Source organism: Podarcis vaucheri, assembly GCF_965113315.1.
Source record: "Podarcis vaucheri genome assembly, chromosome: 6".
Taxonomy (NCBI): Eukaryota; Metazoa; Chordata; class Lepidosauria; order Squamata; family Lacertidae; genus Podarcis; species Podarcis vaucheri.
This window is the reverse complement of record NC_138764.1, coordinates 67,511,409-67,530,812: the sequence shown is the minus strand read 5'-3', so window position 1 is coordinate 67,530,812 and position 19,404 is coordinate 67,511,409. Positions and strand designations below refer to the sequence as shown.

At 41.8% G+C, this 19,404-nt stretch overlaps 2 protein-coding genes and 1 long non-coding RNA gene across 4 annotated transcripts in view; 1 reads left to right on the top strand and 2 right to left on the bottom strand.

Moving 5' to 3' along the window:
* LOC309535373 overlaps nt 1-19,404 on the top strand; it is a 214,986-nt gene that overhangs the window by 144,670 nt on the left and 50,912 nt on the right. The window lies entirely within an intron of this gene.
* LOC309534699 (uncharacterized protein) lies at nt 936-8,205 on the bottom strand (the record flags this gene model as incomplete). The annotated part of the gene is made up of 8 exons (XM_082227006.1): nt 936-1,943; nt 3,413-3,488; nt 4,837-4,866; nt 6,333-6,371; nt 6,794-6,874; nt 6,926-6,952; nt 7,861-7,967; nt 8,186-8,205. The coding sequence occupies 8 exons, from the start codon at nt 8,203-8,205 to the stop codon at nt 1,835-1,837; spliced, it is 489 nt and encodes a 162-aa protein (XP_082083132.1). The 3' UTR covers nt 936-1,834.
* On the bottom strand, nt 8,402-19,149 carry LOC309535353 (C4b-binding protein alpha chain-like). 2 transcript variants are annotated; one of them, XM_082228383.1, is made up of 7 exons: nt 18,732-19,149; nt 17,212-17,400; nt 15,148-15,244; nt 13,208-13,293; nt 11,159-11,356; nt 8,662-8,844; nt 8,402-8,529 (listed from the first exon to the last, which is right to left on the bottom strand). In XM_082228383.1, exons 1-7 carry the CDS (start codon nt 18,826-18,828, stop codon nt 8,417-8,419), a joined length of 963 nt encoding a protein of 320 aa, XP_082084509.1. In that variant the 5' UTR covers nt 18,829-19,149; the 3' UTR covers nt 8,402-8,416. The 2 variants fall into 2 exon arrangements, with proteins under 2 accessions (XP_082084509.1, XP_082084508.1); XM_082228382.1 differs by lacking the exon at nt 18,732-19,149 and adding an exon at nt 18,168-18,332.

The following is a 19,404-nucleotide window of genomic DNA, read 5'->3' as shown; positions in this document are numbered from 1 at the left end:
CTTCTGACAGAGATATCTACACATGAATGAAAGTTCCCTAGCACAACCTTGGAGGACTCCAGCACCAACCCCAAGACCTCATTGGCTAGCTGAGGGAGACTGTGAGCCCCAGGGTACAGCAGCAGAATCCCTATTTTGTCCCAGCCACCCATCTTCAGATGCATACAATTAAACCCAACAAACTGGGAGAAAGGGCACCTGGTCAGGGGAGATGCAATCATGATAGACCGTTGCAGCTCTGCTTCCCCACCGCACTGATTTTGCCTCCTGCTGTACAGATAATTCTAGTGGCCAAAGCTGAGAGGTTACTTACCTGCCAGTTCATCCAACCAGGTCTCTGTAACACAAGGCAGGCCAGTATGCTCATCCCAGATCAACTCCTCGATGGCTGTTTTGCCATTCACCGACCTAGCATTGATCAGCAGCAACACTTGAGATACTAGGGCCCACCTGAGATACTGAGAACACTCCCTTCTGTTCAAGGCACCATCTCGTGAGGCTTTGCATAAGAAAAAAGAGTGCACAAAATGCCTGGCTAGGTGCTCTAATGGAGAAGTTAAATACCCGCCCACAAACATCTACAGTGGTACCTCGGGTTAAGAACTTAATTCGTTCTGGAGGTCCATTTTTAACCTGAAACTGTTCTTAACCTGAGTTACCATTTTAGCTAATGGGGCCTCCTACTGCTGCCGCCGCCGCACAATTTCTGTTCTCATCCTGAAGCAAAGTTCTTAACCTGAGGTACGAATTATGGGTTAGCGGAGTCTGTAACATGAAGTGTCTGTAACCTGAGGTACCACTGTATCTTCACTGCATTGTGTATCTATGCGTAGCCAGAAAGTGATTTGAAACAGCTATGTAGCATTAGCTATATCAACCCAAGCTGTACTGCATAATCACATTGGGAGTAGAAAAGCTAGTGATAATACTTAATGTCTTTTATTCAACATTTCAATTTATTTGCACGCATTCTAAGATAAACAACTTTTCTTCTCTATACATATTTAATCAATTTAAATAAATAAAGATGCACAATTAGATTTTAAAAAACAGTGTATAACAAACAAAATACCTTCATGAATATAGCAAGCTTTAATTCAGCTATCTGAAGCACTGCACTTTCACTCTAATTGATTTTAATGGGAGAGTTATATTACTTAACTTGTTCCCACTGAAATTAAGGTGTTGTAAAAGTGTTCCTGGATTTTTCGGTTAAGGATGCAGAGCTTTTGTTTGCCTATGACCATATATATATATGTGTGTGTGTGTGCGTGTATATAGGCGCGCGCGCACACACACACACACACACACACACAGGCACATATCATATTAGGCACATATTACTGTTGTTTACACTTTTGAAAATCCTGTAAGGAAATCAAGGCAGTTTTTAGAATTATGCATGAGGAAGTCAAAAGTTTGGTAAATTTTAACAACTACACTTGCCCCCTCCATTTCATGAGATGAACAAGATTCTAGGAAACAAATGGTAATATTTCACATTTCCTACACAGAACCCATGACATCTTTACAATGTTTGAAGAAATAATAATGCACCTTGCCAGTGTAGATACACAGTCAGTTCTGCTTGGCTATGTATTTGATTAAGGCACTTAAAGAGATGTTCTTCAAGGGAAGCTGGAACCCAGTTCTATGCAAAAGTAAGAGCAAATGATGAGAGTTGTGTTGGGGCCCAGTACTGCTTCATGCTTCAAGTAGCTGGATGGCCAGTTCTTAATGAAAAAGGCTTTGACTTTTCACATAGTCCTTCCCTTAATTCTCATTTCCTGTTATAAAAATTAGAACTGTTAGGATCAACTGGAAGGGTGCTGGATTACTGGTTTACTGAAGAAACCTTGTTCAATTGAGAACCTTTGGCTTCCAATCCAGATTTTGATACCGACTTGTCAAATTGAGCAGGACTAGAAGGAGCTTCGGGTACTCTGTAAAAATAAAATAAAATATTTAAAATTAATACCTATGTTCCAAACATTATATCGTTTTGTTTTGTTTTCCTGTCAGGAAGGAAAAAAGCAACACACAAATACATCTGCATTCCACTTCATGTTATTCAAATTTTAAAAGTATTGTAAGTAACTTTCACACTGAAACAGTAGCCATGCTGTTGCTTCTTGGACAAGAAAATAAATTTCAGAAGTTTCAGAAGTAATGCACTGATTGTTGGCAACTGCAGGATATTAGAAGTAAAGCAGATGATGTGAATTAGGATTATATAAACAAAACAGATATAAGAGTGGGAGACTAACACACTAACTATAGAAAATAGTAACTACTAACAGATTCCTCTTAGATGAGCCTGCCCTTTTCTCTATTGGGGTTGTTATTGCCTCTGCATAAAACAGAACTCTTGCCTTTGACAAAACAATCAGCATGCTTTGGTATCAAATCTGAATCCCACAGAAGACTTAAAAGACATGTAACCTACCTGGGACAGAAATTATTGCACTGGATATTCATAATGAGTAAATAATTTCTGTATTAATCTATGGAAACAGCTTAATTAGCACTCACAAAGCGATGGGAAGATATATGCATCATATCTAAACAGTAAAATCATGCATACAATGCTACAACAAAAATGGAAAGCCCTGGATACAAATAAAGAAAGAAAAGCCATGCGAGAGAAATGTGCAGAATAAGTTATTGCTGCAAATTGTTGGTTTAGAATGATTATAGCATTGGCCTAGATTCTTCTAGGGGGAAAATCAAAACAAAACATTACTGCCTTTAGACAGAACTATTCAACAAATCCATTTTCTTACTATCAGTAGCGGAGAAAGGTGGGTACAGCCCATCCCTGGTGTCATCCCTGAGGGGGGTGACATCGTCCCCATGGGACGCGCACTGCTGCCAGCGTACCCCCCTGGGACGCTTCCTACTGCAGGCGCACCTCCGCGGGCGGCTAGCCCCACCCCTGCGGGCCACTCCGGGTCCTGGAGCGGCTAGCTCCGCCTCTGCTTACTATTTCTGAAAGTAATAACCACAAACTGCAAGTACCCTTGGTGGCCCCAGTATAATACGGAATGTTTTATAACTTTATTTAATAGCAGATTTCAAGATTTTCAGGGCCAGAATAGTCATTGTGAAGTCAGCATTAGGATGGACAGCTGATGTAAATGGAGACAGACCATTTCTGTCACATCAGAACACCAAATGGGATAAAATACTGACTACCCATTCTAGAAAAATTACTGTGCTTTTATTCTGTGGTAGCAGATTAGTGCAACTGTTCAACAAAAAATGTGCAATCCCTTTCTGAACACTAAGCACATGTATGCGGAAAGTGTGAGCAAAGTAGAAGGCAAAGTGAAGTCAAGAAGCATATGGTAGCTCACTCGGCAACCAAGAAGGCAACGGAGAATCAGGGACAGCTGCTCTTGGGCTGGCTCACCTAGTTTTCATGGACGATCTGTATTTCCAAAATGCAACAATTAGACAAGGCACAACTAAAATAGCCAGGACCAATCCTTGAAGGGAAAAAAGAAATAAATCCAGTGATATGCCGTAGTACCAATTAATAAGACAAAGTAATTATTTTTGTGTTGAGGAAAAGCAATAGTATTAATAGAAGTCACAAGACAAGTTGTTGAGAGCCAGTGTGGTGTAGTGGTTAAGAGCGGTAGTCTCGTAATCTGGGGAACCGGGTTCGCTTCCCTGCTCCTCCACATGCAGCTGCTGGGTGACCTTGGGCCAGTCACACTTCTGTGAAGTCTCTCAGCCCCACTCACCTCACAGAGTGTTTGTTGTGGGGGAGGAAGGGAAAGGAGAATATTAGCCGCTTTGAGACTCCTTAAAGGGAGTGAAAGGCGGGATATCAAATCCAAACTCTTCTTCTTCTTCTTACCTTGTAATGCTCAATGGACATTAAAGCCACTCGAGTGGATGAGTTACTTGGCACATATATACCTTGAGCAGCGAGTCCACTGTACATCTGCAGTTACCCCCTTTTGGGGCAGATGTGCAGTTGTCCTCAGAGATTGATTGCAGCAACGAGTTCTTCCTGCCCCTAACAGATGTCTGCAGACTTAGTGGCCCTAATGACATTCAAAGAGCAACTCTCCAACCGAAGCAGTGTGTGAAGCTGAAGCAGAGTCACCAGGTTGCCCCCAAGACTGAGGGGGTCCCGGCATGCGTGTGATGCTGCTGGGTGACCTTGGGCCAGTCACACTTCTGTGAAGTCTCTCAGCCCCACTCACCTCACAGAGTGTTTGTTGTGGGGGAGGAAGGGAAAGGAGAATGTTAGCCGCTTTGAGACTCCTGAAGGGGAGTGAAAGGCGGGATATCAAATCCAAACTCTTCTTCTTCTTCTTCTGATGTCACACGTATCGCATGCCATGCACGAGCAGCGGAGGAGACCAAGCACTCTGAAGGAGCTGGCCATTAGCCCTGCGATGCGTCTCACACACACAGCCACCTCAACACTAGGCCCCCTGGAGTTGGCATGCCTGAGCTCAAAACACCCTCACTCCTGAGGAATTTTTTAAAGCACCAGTAACACCCAGGTGCAAGAACATTAAAAGTCACAGCATGGGGGAAGTCTGTGCTGAATTTGGAGACAGCTATGTACATTACAGGAGCAAAGATAGGGGAGGAAGCAGAGCTGGCCTCACCAAATAAATAAATAAACAGCAGATCTTGGAGAAAAGTTTGCAGCCTAAGCATATTTGAAAAAGAATCAACATCTTCTCCAAGTAGGAGTCTTCAACATTTAAACCAAAACTCGAGTAAAAGGTAAAGGAAACACACATTACTACAAGGCATGAAAGTACAATAGCAGCGAAGTAACTTGCTCTGTAATAGCTTGTAATAGCTTACCAATAATAATTGTTGCGGTGTTGTCAGATTCTAGAAAAGAAGTAAATAAAAAGTGTGAGCTAAAATTTGAAGCAATGTAATTGTGGCAGATCGTAGTGTGCTCTCTCTCTTTCTATGCCTGTATGCATTTGTGTGTGTCACACACTGAATAAAATATAGTACAACTAATAACTGGAAATAATCTACTCCAGTACACAATGGAAGACTGAATTTAGAGGTATTTCGCCGGAACCAAGAAATGGGGTTCCCACGTTTAAATAATTCACACACATTCTAATTACTTATTTAAGCCTCTTCCCTTCTAAACATCCCAAACCAGTTTATAGAATAAAATTCAATACTAAAATGTTAAACATGTTAAACATTTTAGTAGGTATTAAAATATAAACAAACTAAAATAAAATCAGCAGCAAACAATAAACAATGTCAGAGATATATATAGAATTGAAGTAGAATAATATTTAGTCAAAAAAGTCTGAGCATACAAATGTAATTTTAAGTGTCTTACACCCATAAAACAAATACAAAATGTATCACAAATCTGTAGACAAAGTTAATATAGCAACACAGCTGAATCACCTTCCAAGGAAAGGCTGAGTGAATAGGCAAGCTTTAAGCAGCTGCCTAAATGACAAGACGGCTGCCTGATGTTCACTTGAAGCGTAATCCAAAGGGCAGGTGCTGCCACACTAAAGCCCCTGGTCTTATTAGACATAAGATGAACCTCAGCAGAACATGGCACTACTGAGAGTGTATCTCCTGAGGGTCAAAGTGTCCTGGCAGCAGTATACAAGGTAAGGTTTTCCCTGGTTCCAAGTTGTTCAGAGCTGTACATGCCAATAACAAGACAGGAAAATAAGCCTTTGTAGCTTTCACTGCCATACACTCCAACATGTGAATGGTTAACTTCATATGGAGCCTTACATCTCCTGCACTCTAGTTGTCATCCAGCCTGCTTCACTGCTGCAAGTACCGCAGAAAGCCAGGCAGCAAAGTGGGCTCAACAGTGCCAGAGAAAGCATACAGGGGCAATTATGCTGAAAGCCCGCTGTATCTCCCTATTCCAATGTGAGATTAAGGTCTCAGGAGGACTGTTGGCTGCCTACTACAAAATACCCCAGAAGAACCCATCAAATTCCATTAAGTCTCAGGGGGGCGGATCAGATTAATGAGCCCTCGCCAATGCAGAGGAAGGGTACTCACAAGACAGATAAATACATAAGAATGAATATTTATATATGGAAGGTCCCAGGTTCACTGCCCAGCATCTCCAGGTAGCGCCCAGGATGTCCCCTGTCTGAAAACCTGGAGACTTGCTACCAGTCTGAGTTGACAATAATGAGCAAGCTACCAACTGTCTGGGTGGAAGGCAACTTCCCATTCTCAGCTCAAAACCATTTCCTGTTTTTAAAAAGCTACCACACTCATTAGAAGTGTTATACCGAATCTAAAAACAAGCTTATAAATTTGCTGTCACTACCACCTTTCCGCTGTACCTATATCGTCTGGAGGAAGCGTTGTCTGTGGACCTGGTCCTATAAAAAAGAGGGGAGTTGTCAGTGGTTTGTTTGTAGGTCCTATACAAAAGAGGGGGGGGATTGTTATTTTTATATTTATTTATATCATGCTTTTTTCCCAGACAGGGAGTCAAGGCAGCTTATAGATAAAATGGTAACAGCTTTAAAAAGTCATGTAAAAACAATTAAATTCTCTCTCTCTCTCTCTCTCTCTCTCTCTCTCTCTCTGTGTGTGTGTGTGTGAGAGAGAGAGAGAGAGAGAGAGAGAGAGAGAGAGACCTATTAAAAATACAGATCATTACAATAACAAACACCACAGCACCCGCACCCGCCCCCCAGTTCTTGACAAGGGTCCATTTCCTCCACTCTGGTTCTATCCATAAGCTTACTCCTTGGTCACTCTCCACATCAACTCATAACAGTGAAAAGCAATTGTTTACCATTTTCTGGGTTTAGGTCATCGTCTCCTCCTCCTCCATCATAATCTACTCCTCCTCCTCCATCTCCTCCTCCTCCTTCATCTCCTCCTCCTCCTCCTCCTCCTCCTCCTCCATCTCCTTCTCCTCCTCCACCACCACCACCTCCAGTGGTTGGACGAGCTGTGTAAAGAGATTTATATCAACTTTCAAGTGCTGATTGCTCTGCATTTATGTGTTCTTTCAAAATTAGGAGTCAGAAAGGTCCGTATAGGGTGCCATATGGTCTCAGGACACCAGGTCCTCTATGGTCTCAGTCTCTGGAATCAGCTTTAGAAAGTTAAAATAGTTTTTTAAAATAATAATAATAATAATAATAATCTGATGTTACTTATATTTTGAATTTTTTATAGGCCAACTTTTCTTCAACATCTCATTTTATCTGCATTTTTCCTCTAGTACTTGTCCATCATTGGGCAGGTAACAGAGTGCACGTGGGCAGTCAAAGATTACCATTACTGATGCTACCACTGATGCGGAAGACAGGACAGAACAAAAGAGAGAAATGTCTGAGTAGGCTGGTGAAGTGAGCAAAGCAAGCAAGTGGCCCAGGAAGAAGTCACTGCCATGCCCACATTGCTGCCACCACCAAAAGAAGGAAGATTGCACTTCAAAACTTGGGCTTTCTTTTGTGGGTGAATATGGCAGGGGGTGGGGATGAAGGAGAAAACTCCTTCTGCCCCTTGGTCTTCCTGCCCCCTGGTGGCAGGCGGCCCCAGCAGGAACAACGAGTGAGTCACTGGCCCAGACAGATGGAGCAGGTGGTGAAAGAGCGAAATCACTAACCAATATCAGGGATTGTTACTGGATGAGGAGGAGTGAGGTCCACCAGATGCAGTAATCCCCTCTCCTCACTCCTCCCCCTTCTTGGTAAGTGGCTGTGACCCAAGAAGTCAGGAAAACAACAGAGCCCCATCCATGCTGCCACCAAGAGGTTTCATTATGAAATCTTATATATCCTATTAGCATACATGGAGTAAGATAATCCTGACTTTAATATCTCATATTTAAGTCACATTTTTCTAACTCACGTCTGCTAGAAGTTGTTTTTTTGGTACTTCCACTTGGACGGATGGTGGCAACAGTGGTGGTGGTGGATTCTAGCAGAAAAGAGAGGGGGCAAAGAAATAAGGATGATCTGCTTTAAAGTGCAACACAATAGCTCTGACATTTATTTATTGGATTAGATTTTATTACAGTGAAAGACCAGCTCCCGTAACATAACACAATAAAAACAGCGTTCATAAAGATAAAATATACAATCGGAGCAGATTGCAGCAATAACTCATGAGTTAAAATTGAGATATATACATACACCCATACAACTGAGATTTGGGCTACCATAAAAAAATTGACCCAAAGGGCAACTTCAGCATTTCCCTAGTGAGCTATTTTATTCTAGAGGATGATCTGTGCCTACAAATCTGGGCACAGAATCTGGCTACCAGCCAGGTTGTCTTGTGATCTTTGCCTAAGAAGAGAGAATTAAGTTTAGACTTGTCTGAAAGATCGGCAAGCCTGCTCTACAGATCTCAACATAAAAAGGACATCTAAATATATATATATATTCAGGGCTTCCTATTTCCCCTAATGGGCAGGCGCAAAGTCTCTGTGCGTACAGGATTCTTCTATAGAAGCCTTCCAGAACTGGTGAGGGCAAGACCGAGCTTCTAACAAGAGTAAAAGCCCTTCTTGCGTTTCTGGATGTGAGGAAATAGAGATATGTTGCTGGAGCGGCTACGTATCTCCCGTTTTCTATGGACATTTATTTATTGAATTTATACCCTGTGATTCTTCCCAAGGAACCCATTTAAATGTAGGAAGATACTTACGCCTAACACATGTTGGAATAGGAGGTTGCCAGGCATTGTTAGCCTCACATACACTACTGTCATTCCCCACCAGAGTGTATCCACGATTACATGCAGATATTATACGATCTCCATAGGTGTACGCAGGCTTATACGCAGTTGTTATTCTTCCATTTTTTATGTCAGGTCTACGGCATACGACCACTGAAAAGAACAGCATTTAGAAATATACTTGTTATTTAAACTATGGCTTGCTAAAGCTTGCACAAGGACTTAACTATTGCCAATAAACTACAGTCTGATGTTAGCATATAAAATTTAAATTGTGGATTTGCATTACAGGTGCACCCAGCACCCTTTTCTTAACCGTGGCTTGTTTAGCCATCCCACCTCAGACAGTCGCCAAACTGCAAAGATAGGAAGGAAGAGCGCCCGGAAAACAAAACAAAGGTTTGCTTATTTGTCTGTGGAAAAATTCGAATTTTACTTGTGGTTTGTTGTATCATGGGCTGCTGTTCTGTGCGAACCAGTCAAATGGACTTCCAAAACGGATTAAATTAGGTGCTTTTGTTTTTGCTATTTATTTTGTGTTTTTGTTGTGGCTTTTTCGGTTAATTTGTTTTTGTGATTGTGTGGAACCCAGTTTAGCTACTAATTGATTGTATGACTGTGGAAATGGATAACACCTCCCCCCCATCCAAACAATGACTATCATCAGTGCAGGTAAGAATTTTTTTAAAAAAACATTTATTTTTTTTAATCATCTACAATACAGTGGTACCTCAGGTTAAGTACTTAATTCGTTCCGGAGGTTCGTACTTAACTTGAAACTGTTCTTAACCTGAAGCACCACTTTAGCTAATGGGGCCTCCCGCTTCCGCCGGAGCACGATTTCTGTTCTCATCCTGAAGCAAAGGTCTTAACCTGAAGCACTATTTCTGGGTTAGCGGAGTCTGTAACCTGAAGCGTATATAACTTGAAGCGTATGTAACCCGAGGTACCACTGTACTGCCTAATTTATTTTATAGTACAGTACGTTGATTATTGCTTTCATCAATGGATTCGTTAGATAGTAAAATTCATGTTGAAATGCTGTTTTAGGGGTTGTTTTTAAAAGTCTGGAACGGATTAATCCATTTTGCATTACTTTCTATGGGAAAGTGTGCCTTGGTTTTGGAACAGACTTCCAGAACGGATTAAGTTTGAGAACCAAGGTACCACTGTATGTTTATTTTGCATTTATTCTCTATGTAAAAGCTATGTATCAATGAATGGTTCAATTCCTGTATTCTTGATACCTTATGTGAACCTCTGAACTACAAATTTCCTATATATTTCTCTCTCAAAAATTGTTTGCATAGTTTATCAGCACAAATGTTTAGGATGTTTAGAATATAGGCTGCTCTTACCTTGAGTCTTCCAAAACATGGGAAGCTACAGGAATAGTATGTTAAGGACATTTTAATGGTCTGGTTGTCATGGAAGATGGACGATAAGTGGATGAAATATGATTCCTGAGGCTCCAGAGTATGGGGGTACTCAAGATAATGAATGAAAGATAATATAGAGGAGCAAGACCTGTGACCTCTCTTTACGTATGAGTGTTATTGGCTAATAATGTATTGTGTTTGGAAAATCTTGTAAAAGCTTTGGTAGAATGTGCCTTTGAAGCAGTTCTCCTAACTGGTGGTTCTGGTTTAGAGAGGCTTCCCTACTGCAATGGTTCCTCTAATAAACTGGGTCCCTACCAGATGCTGAGCTTGTATAGCTCTCTTGGTTGCATTTTGCTTTAAGGTGTTATTTCTTCACCTAGGCATGAACCATTAAGGGGTGGTTTGGAAGTAAATTCTTAGCACACCTGTTTGGGATTTATTTTATTTTATGAATAGGTGGACACACTTCTGGTGACTTCAAATAACTAATTAAGCCAATTAAAATATATAATTTCAATCCAACTAAATTTCTACAGGTCTATAAACTACTTCAGAGACAGGCATTATCAAAATTCCTGCGCAGATAGATCTTAGAATGTAGAAAGCCAAACAAATCTAAAACTATAAAGGATAACAATTACTACTTAATACTCCTCCATTTGTTGCAGGAAACATTATATTTATATTGTTTTTATTCTTCCTAGCACCCTGAGCAAAGCAACCTAAAGGCAATGATTAAGTCCAAATGAAATTAATCAAATACATAGCTCACAACCAAATCTAGGTTCCTTTGTTCTCAGTGGGACATAATAGTGATTATTTTAATTGGACCAGACCATAAGCTCCTCTGAAAATGACTCAGGTTAAAACAAGCAACTCATTGAGGGGGAACTGCAATGTGGGCATCTCCCACACTGAATCACTTGCAATCCCACTGAAAACCTCACAGGCTGAACAGCAGCAGGACAGTGCTTAGCAGACTGCAAAGTTAGCAAATTCCAAGAAGGATTTACTTTTTCCTGCCCCTGTTCGCCAAAGGACATTAACATAGTACAGGAAAGGTACCAAACATTAGTTTCCATCACCTTTACATTCAGGTGCAGCTGGACGCCACTCTCCGTTTACACCATCTGCAGCCACTAAACATGTAATAGTACGGCTTCCAATAAGTGAGTAATAAGCATTACAAGTGTACGTCACTGTTGCGCCATAGTCATAATGTCCATCGATTGACTCACTGTGTTGACCATTGTCAATCTTAGGAGGGGGGAAACAGGGGATTCCTGGGGATCAAAAGCAACATTAACTGTTCAGTAGGACGACAACTGTAAAAGCATCTCTGTTAGCATTGCATTTGGACTAAAGTTATTTTCATGGAAAAGATGTTCCACTTTATGAAGTAATCTTCTCATAATTCAAGACCTGAGCATCCATTTTAGCTGTCACCCAAACACTGAACTAAAGTGGACTTTATGTATTAGGAGTGTAGGTATTGCAACCTCCTCAAAAGCAAACTAGATCTTCTGTGAAGCAAGCTAGCCTTGAAGCTTCACAGAGGGAGCTGTCAAAGCCCCAGTGCCACCTTCAGAGCAAGGAATGCTCGGCGGGGGGGGGGGGGGCTGTGGCCTCAGCTTCCTTACTATTGGCCTTTATTTCCCCTCATGCATGCCTATGGAGACAGGGCTGCCGTCACAGCTGTGCACAGAAAAATAATAAAGGCTGACCCCAAAATGCAGGGTATCAAATGGGATTTAATGACAATATACATAGTCCATATACAATTTCATATCGCTCTCGAACAAATTCATACATGACATAAAACCAAAATAGATAAACCACAGGTATGTGAATGCATGAAAGGAAGTGACTAAAACTGTATATACCATAGACAGAATGGTCAGACAAGGAAAGGTTACAAAAACAAGGACCCTATTATACCAAGGGAAAGCAATGAGAGTATGTGAATGCCCTAAGTCACTTTATCAACCATATTTGTTTGTAGGTCAAATAAATTTGCTGAATTCCATAGTTTTTTTAATTAATGAAAAGTATTTTTAAATGATGTAATAAAGGATGAACCCCTGAAAACCACTGGGAGCGGGGAGAGAACCTCCGCATGCAGAAAACTACTTGAAAGGTATGTAAAGAGGCCCAGAAGAGACTGCTTTAGATGAAAAGGCAAATGATGTTCCAGGAGGTTTCCAGTAATTCAGGGGGATCTGACCCAATTGCTCCCCAATCCACCCACAGGTGAAACTCTAATTCCAAGAGTATGTAAGTCCCCACAAGTTATATAGGGCAACCAATGGATGATTCAAATTCAGGCTCCTCAGAGGCCATGGTTAAGTGTTAAGCACTCAGGCCAAAAAGTGAGCCCCAAAAAATAGGTAAAAAATGTTGAAGCATTATGGAATCTGCTGTAGCCAAATTAATTTTTAATTTTTTAATTCATTTCATTTCATATTATATTTTTGTCTCACCTTTCCTCCAATGAGTTCAAGGTGGTATACATGATTCTCTCCCCTGCTCCCATATGAAAAACCACAGAGATGATGACCTTCTGGTGCTCCCCAAACTAACCCCTTTCACCAGTGGCTCAGTGAGCACAATGTGGGATTAGTGCAATGCACACGTTCTGTTTGCACTGTTTTACTCCCTTAGATTCTCTTGTCTGAATAAGAACAATGAAGCAAAGATGCTTCCACTAAAACTTAAATGCTAAATTAAACGGAAGAAATCGTTTCTGTTCCAAGAAACGTTGAAAAGTGGCTTAATGGACAGGCTCTGTAGAGTTCCAGATTAACAATATATCCATTTGTAGGGAATGGCAATGGTTTGAATGACTTCAGCAATTCCTTATGCACACGACTTCTCCTTGATCTAATACCAATTCCATCAGTTCCCATTTATGTGTGATTTTGCAAACAAATGGGTTATTTCAGAACACCAATTTCCTGCTCTGGGGAAAGCTGTAGGTGAAGTCAGCTAGTTGGCAACAACCATGACGGTGTGTATATGGTACATGATCAGAAAATATCTTGAACTCTGTATATTGGTTACACTTTTGCAATAAACAAAGTAACACAGTAACACATTGAGCTCACACATAATAAATTCAAACTAGCTCATCTTACGTTGGCAAAGTGGAAGGTCTCTATTCCAATTAACGTTGTTGTTTATAAGGATACATCGAAGAGTATTTAGGCCTACCATTCTGTACCTAAAGAGAAAGACAAATCTTGTATTTTAATGCACGGGACATAAAGTGTGCGGATAGAGCATATTTCTTATCTAGTACACTTGCTTTATTTAGACTATATCCCATTCTACAGAGTCACCACTGCGCTAGTTGACATAAACAGAAAAAAATAAAATCAACCACTACCAGTTCAAAAGCAGTTACAAACAACACAGCAGCAAGAATATAATAACAGTAGGATTGAAGCCAGTTCAAACAACACTGAATGAGACCTGGTAAAGCGGTCTTCACTTGCTGCTAAAACAATGTGAAAATGAGACCAGGGGAAACTTCCTGAGGAGAGGATTCTAAAGGTGGGGCAACTGAAAAAGCCCTTTCTCTGGGTGCTCTCAGTCAAGGTTGAGACAAGCTAGCAGTTTAATTTAATTCCAGATACAGGAATTATCTCTTTGTTAAAGAGTGCCCAGAAAAAGTGATACCAACATAAAAATGCCAGTAGCTTGGACATAGTGCCTTTGTAAGCAGCAACCTAGGCTTTCAAATTTCATCATAGTGGACTTCCTCAATTCAAGGTGAAGTACTTGAAACACAATTCAAGTATCCAATCCAGGATTGACATTCAGCTATGATGGGGGAGTAGTGTGTGACCTCAAAAACAAAAGGGAGCAGTAAAGGCAGGAATTCATTATCTTCCCAACAGACCTTATGTCATTAAAATGCTATCCCACCCCACTTGAGTTTATTGCCATTAAGAAAATTACTTTCCCAAAGCGATTATAAACAAAATCCACTATTATTACACCATATCGCAGGGTGTCTGGCTGAGAGAGTGTGGATTACACAAGATATTATTGTGTCTACTTTGCTGGAGAAGGGATTGTAGAACACCATTGTAGATAAAATCCATGATTATCACACCATATCATAGGGGGCAGAGCTGTGGTTGAGAAAGTGTGGATCACATGAACTCTGCAAAATATTATGATGTCTATTTTGCTGGAGAGAACGGGAAGTTAGAGGGGCATATGAAAACCCTGTAATATAGTTATTCTAGCATATTTATTTTATTTTATTTTTAGAGAAATGAACAGAGAACTGTGAACTTGCTTGAAGCAGCAGTGCACTTAATTAAGGGCTGCAAGGATTAAAAGGAGTCAGGGAAAGAACCGGGGATTTCATCAGTGAGTGGAAACACATCCAGATGCCAGCATTGAAAGACAGTTCTACACACTGAGAAATAACCAAATGAAAGACCTGAATACACATTTCTCAGAAGCCAGAGGTTGCTGTTGCTCAGTTACCAAATCAACCAGAAATGGTAGACCTGTTCTTAAAGGTAAAGGTAAAGGTACCCCTGCCCAAACGGGCCAGTCTTGACAGACTCTGGGGTTTGTGCGCCCATCTCACATCTATTGGCCGGGGGCCAGCGCTGTCCGAAGACACTTCCGGGTCACGTGGCCAGCGTGACAACGCTGCTCTGGCGAGCCAGAGCCGCACACGGAACGCCGTTTACCTTCCCGCTGGTAAGCGGTACCTATTTATCTACTTGCCCCCGGGGGTGCTTTCGAACTGCTAGGTGGGCAGGCGCTGGGACCGAGCAGCGGGAGCGCATCCCGCCGCGGGGATTCGAACCGCCGACCTTTCGATCGGCAAGCCCTAGGCGCTGAGGCTTTAGCCCACAGCGCCACCCGTGTTCTTAGGTGCTGCTTATTTGTGTTTATTAATTTATTTGGAGTATAATAACAACACAACTAGATAAGAATTAATGTCAAAAATCTAGCCTAATATTTTAACAATTAATATATGTGTGTGACGAGCCCCTCCCAGGAGTTCTAAACAAAGCAAAGTAGGTACAAAAGGTGACCTACAACTCACCCCTCATTACAGCCTAGAGTTATTTCATCACCTAGTCGCAAGTCTCTTGATTTTACTATTCTGCCATTCTCTAAATTTATAGTAGGACATCGCCTTCCTAACAGGAAAATCAAAACAAGCATTAGCACATGCAGCCTTGATTTCTTTAAAAATAAAATAAAAAGGGTACACTACAGACACCAAGGCCACTTCCAGATGATCTGTTTGAGCAGTCATCCTGATTTGTTTGGGGAGAGGTTATACGACATTGTATCAAAAAAATTATCTCAGTATCTCCAGTGCAATTCCCTGTCACATTCTTTACTGCAAAATGTCCAATTTTTTTTAAAATCAGATTTGGTGCACAAGAGAACCAAATACATGTCAACTGTGCTACCTGAATTTGTTGGTATTTAATTGAATCCCTCCTACAATATAGAGACAGTCTGAAAGTGTCCTTGGAAATGTTTGGGGAGAGGTTATACGGCATTGTGTCAAAAAAAATTATCTTAGTATCACCTGTGCAATTCCCCGTCACATTCTTTACTGCAAAATGTCCAGATTTTTTATTTATTTTTAAAATCAGATTTGGTGCACACTTCAACTGTGCTATCTGAATTTGTTGGTATTTAATTGACTTCCTCCTGCAATATAGAGACAGTCTGAAAGTGTCCTTGGAAATACTATATTCATTAAAGGATAATTCAATATCCAGTTTTACTGGTGGTTCACAATAATGTGATCTTTAGGGATGGATGCAGACGTTAAGTGTTCTTTCTTTTTTCCTTCATGAGTTGAAAGCAGTTGAGAGACCATTTCTTGCTTTATGTACACTTATTTCTTTGTTGCCTCTGGCATATAGATGTTCAAAGTTTTTGGATTGCTACTGCTGACACTATCCAGTATCAAAAAGTTGACATCTGAGATCATTAAAAACTCTATTTTGTTTACTATAAAGTTGTAATAGTACTCCCACACCCCTGTATTTATGACAATAGGTAAAACAAAGGTATATTTGTTCAAATAATTTTAAGACAGTTATACTTTTAAGTACAGTAGTTTTGTAAGCATACTATTCATCTGCCATGGTGGAGAAAGCTTCAGGCTGGAGCAGCTTCTAGTCATTATTTAAGGTGAGACCTCCAATTCATCCTCCTCACCTACTTTTGGAGAAGAGGTGACAGTGTTGGTACCTCTCACCTTCACAATATTATAGTGTATAGTGTGACTTAGTGATCATCAAGTCCAATACCCAAAAATGCAGGAATCTCAACTATATCATACATGACAGATGGCCATCCAACCTCTGCTTAAAAACCTCCCAGGAAGGACAGCCCATCAGCTATGTTCTGTGAGGAGAATCAGAACTTACAGGGTTAAACAGTTCTGTGTATTGTCTAGCCTACTAAGGTGTGGCTTGGCTGATGAACCGGGAGGATGGCTGCTCGATCTCCCAGCTATGCTGTTCATTAAAGCCTCTTAAGATTAGAAAGAAGCTTGCGTATGTACTGTGATTTATTGCACCTACACAAGGCACACACCACTGCTGCGATACTCTGCTTGGAGCCAGGAAGAAGTCTGAAGGCTCAGAGGCACAGGGAAGTGTGCTGGACGCCACTCTTGCCCAAGAGCTTATGGGAGCTGCCACGTCATGCCTGTGTGTGGGGGGGGGGGGTGTTGCAGCAAGACCAGCTGGAGCTCCTGCCTACGGTTTAAGGCAGCGAAGCTTCACTGGGCTGTTTTTACCCCCTTAGTTCCCTTTTAAATATCTGGTACTTCTGCAAACTTTGGGGTTCATTCAAGCATGCTATTGCTCTTTCTTGTTTCTTAGAAGCACATTGTATCTACAGACCCAAGGGCATTCACCACTTGAGTTCATCATTAGGAGGAGTGATGCTCAGAATATTCCATTTCCCTGATTTAAGTCTCCAATGTTCTACAAAAGAAAAGCCTCCTTTATTATTTCCTAACTTTCTGCAATGTTTGGACCTCCTCCAGTTCATAAGCAAGTTACTGACATAACTGGTCTGATCTAAGGTGGCTGTTCAACAGTTTTAGATATTCAGAAAATTAAGTGAAACTTACCTTGACAAAACCTAGGATTTTCTATTGACCATTTTGAAGTGTCAAGACATGTAATAGAAAGAGTCTGTCCAGGAATAGGCTCATAACCTGGGATACAACGGTACTGCAAAACAGTCCCAGTAGGATAGCTGTCTCTTGGACTCCCAGTCCTTAGGCTAGCATTGGTTACATGCAGATGGGCGCAATCACCTGGAAATAAAAATTCAGAGGAAGTTCTGAAGCTATGGGAGAGAAAACAAGGTTCACTGTAGTGCAGAACTCTGGATAATTCATAAATCTTTATGACATTTTCCTCTACTGGGATCTATAGGACCATGTTCCAATTGATTCTGGGAGTTCATGTGCAGAGGACAGCTGGAAGAAGACTAGTACCATTAAGACTTATAGAGTAATCATAACTATGTCTCACCAGATGTAAGCTCTCTCGAATTTTAAAGGGCTTGCTTGTAGGTAAGTGAGGTTCAGATGGAAGCCTTATTTACCACCTGCTACTCACATGGAAAATACCGCAAGTGGTTGCCTTTTCATCTAAACAGACTTGTGAGAACCATATGGGTGGCACACCTGCTACCACCATCTAATGACTAACAGGAGACAGAGGGAGCTCTGTGCAAAGGATGCAAAGAGGGAACAGGTCCAATTAATGGTGGCTATTTTAAATAAACAGGACTTAAAATAGCAGATTAAGGAGCATTCCCAGAAAGATGACACTGCCGAACTTTCCTTGGAATAATACCATATTTTAGGACAGTTATGTCTATTTACTTAAAGTAAGGCTGGAAAATGAACCAATATGGCATGTTACCAAGAGGCAATATTCTTAAAGTATAAAAATCATAGGGCCATTTGGGGGCAAAAAGCTCAGAAGGCCAAGGAGCAATGTGAATCTTCCATCATTGGCCAGCTCTATCCATTCCTTTGTGTGAGCAGACTGGCCATCTAGTTAGAGCAACTACCTTTTATAATTATATCCCTGCAGAGCCTGTGTGAATGTGTTGTATTCTTGAGGGATCTTGAGTAGATGAAACTAATAAATAATTTTGCAGATTCATACAAAGTCCATGTTGTCTTCCTCCAATCTGGGTTGCATTCATGGCACATCCCCAACAAATATCCTAGCTCATTTGAAACCTTGCCGGTAACCTTTTGGTTGGTCCCAACAACTATTTATTATTGCCATTCCATGACCTTCAGTTTTTCAAGAATTAAAGTATAATCCTCTTATCTGAAGATAGGTTATATGCAACAACCACATTTACCCTCAGCGTTTGACAGTTTGCTGTTTTATGAAGTTTTGAAGGCAACAAGAAAAGGACACCCTTAACTTTTAGCGAAATTTACAGGTTTTGAAGTAACTGGCCTCTCAGTCCATACACAGAAAGTGGCTTTCTTGCGCTTAGCTTTCCAAAACAACACAAGAGGCCGGCAGCTCATCTGGCAGATATGCCAATAGTCTGAACAAGGCGGGGTACTACCGAAATGCATTGAACCCCCTCACCCTACCTCACACCCCACCCCACCTCGAACTCTGGAAAACGAGAGAAACAGCAGCAGCAACAGCATCAGCGGCGACGCCAACAACAAAGGCCCGCTGGAGTAACTTGTAAGAGGCGCCATCGCACAACAAGGAGAACCCAGAGTCAGAAAAACAGAAAGCACCACAACGGAAAAGCAAGGCGACGTGGCGGGCCCGGGAAGCAACTCGAGGGGAAGGGAGCGGCGGCGCTTTTTTCAGCCAAGGGGCGTGAGCACTAGCGTGGTTTCAGGTAAGGTACTCTAGGAGGAGGGCGAAGAGAGGGAGCCGTCTCCGCCGTTATCGGTTCCCGGCCTTACGGCCCCAGAGCCGCGCGCATGCCGGTTGGAGGCGGCGGCAAAGGCGCGCGTTCGGGATTGGCGGGTGGGAAACGTAGGTAGAAGAGCCGCGTAGTGCGCTCGGTATCGCCCGGGGGAAGAGATCGCGAGCCCCCGCTGGGACGCGGTCACCCGCGGGTGGTGTGGGGAGGAGCAGCGCTGACCGACGGTTCTCCACTTAAAATTCTAGCCCGCATCAGAGCAAGTTGCTCACAGGAGCTCTCCTAGCAGTTGCAACAACCAACTTGCCTTGCGCTCTGGCGTCCTGGATGTGCTCAGGGAATGCGATGGATCGCTGAATTCGCCCCACAGTAGGCGAACATGGAATGGCAGCCTTAGTTG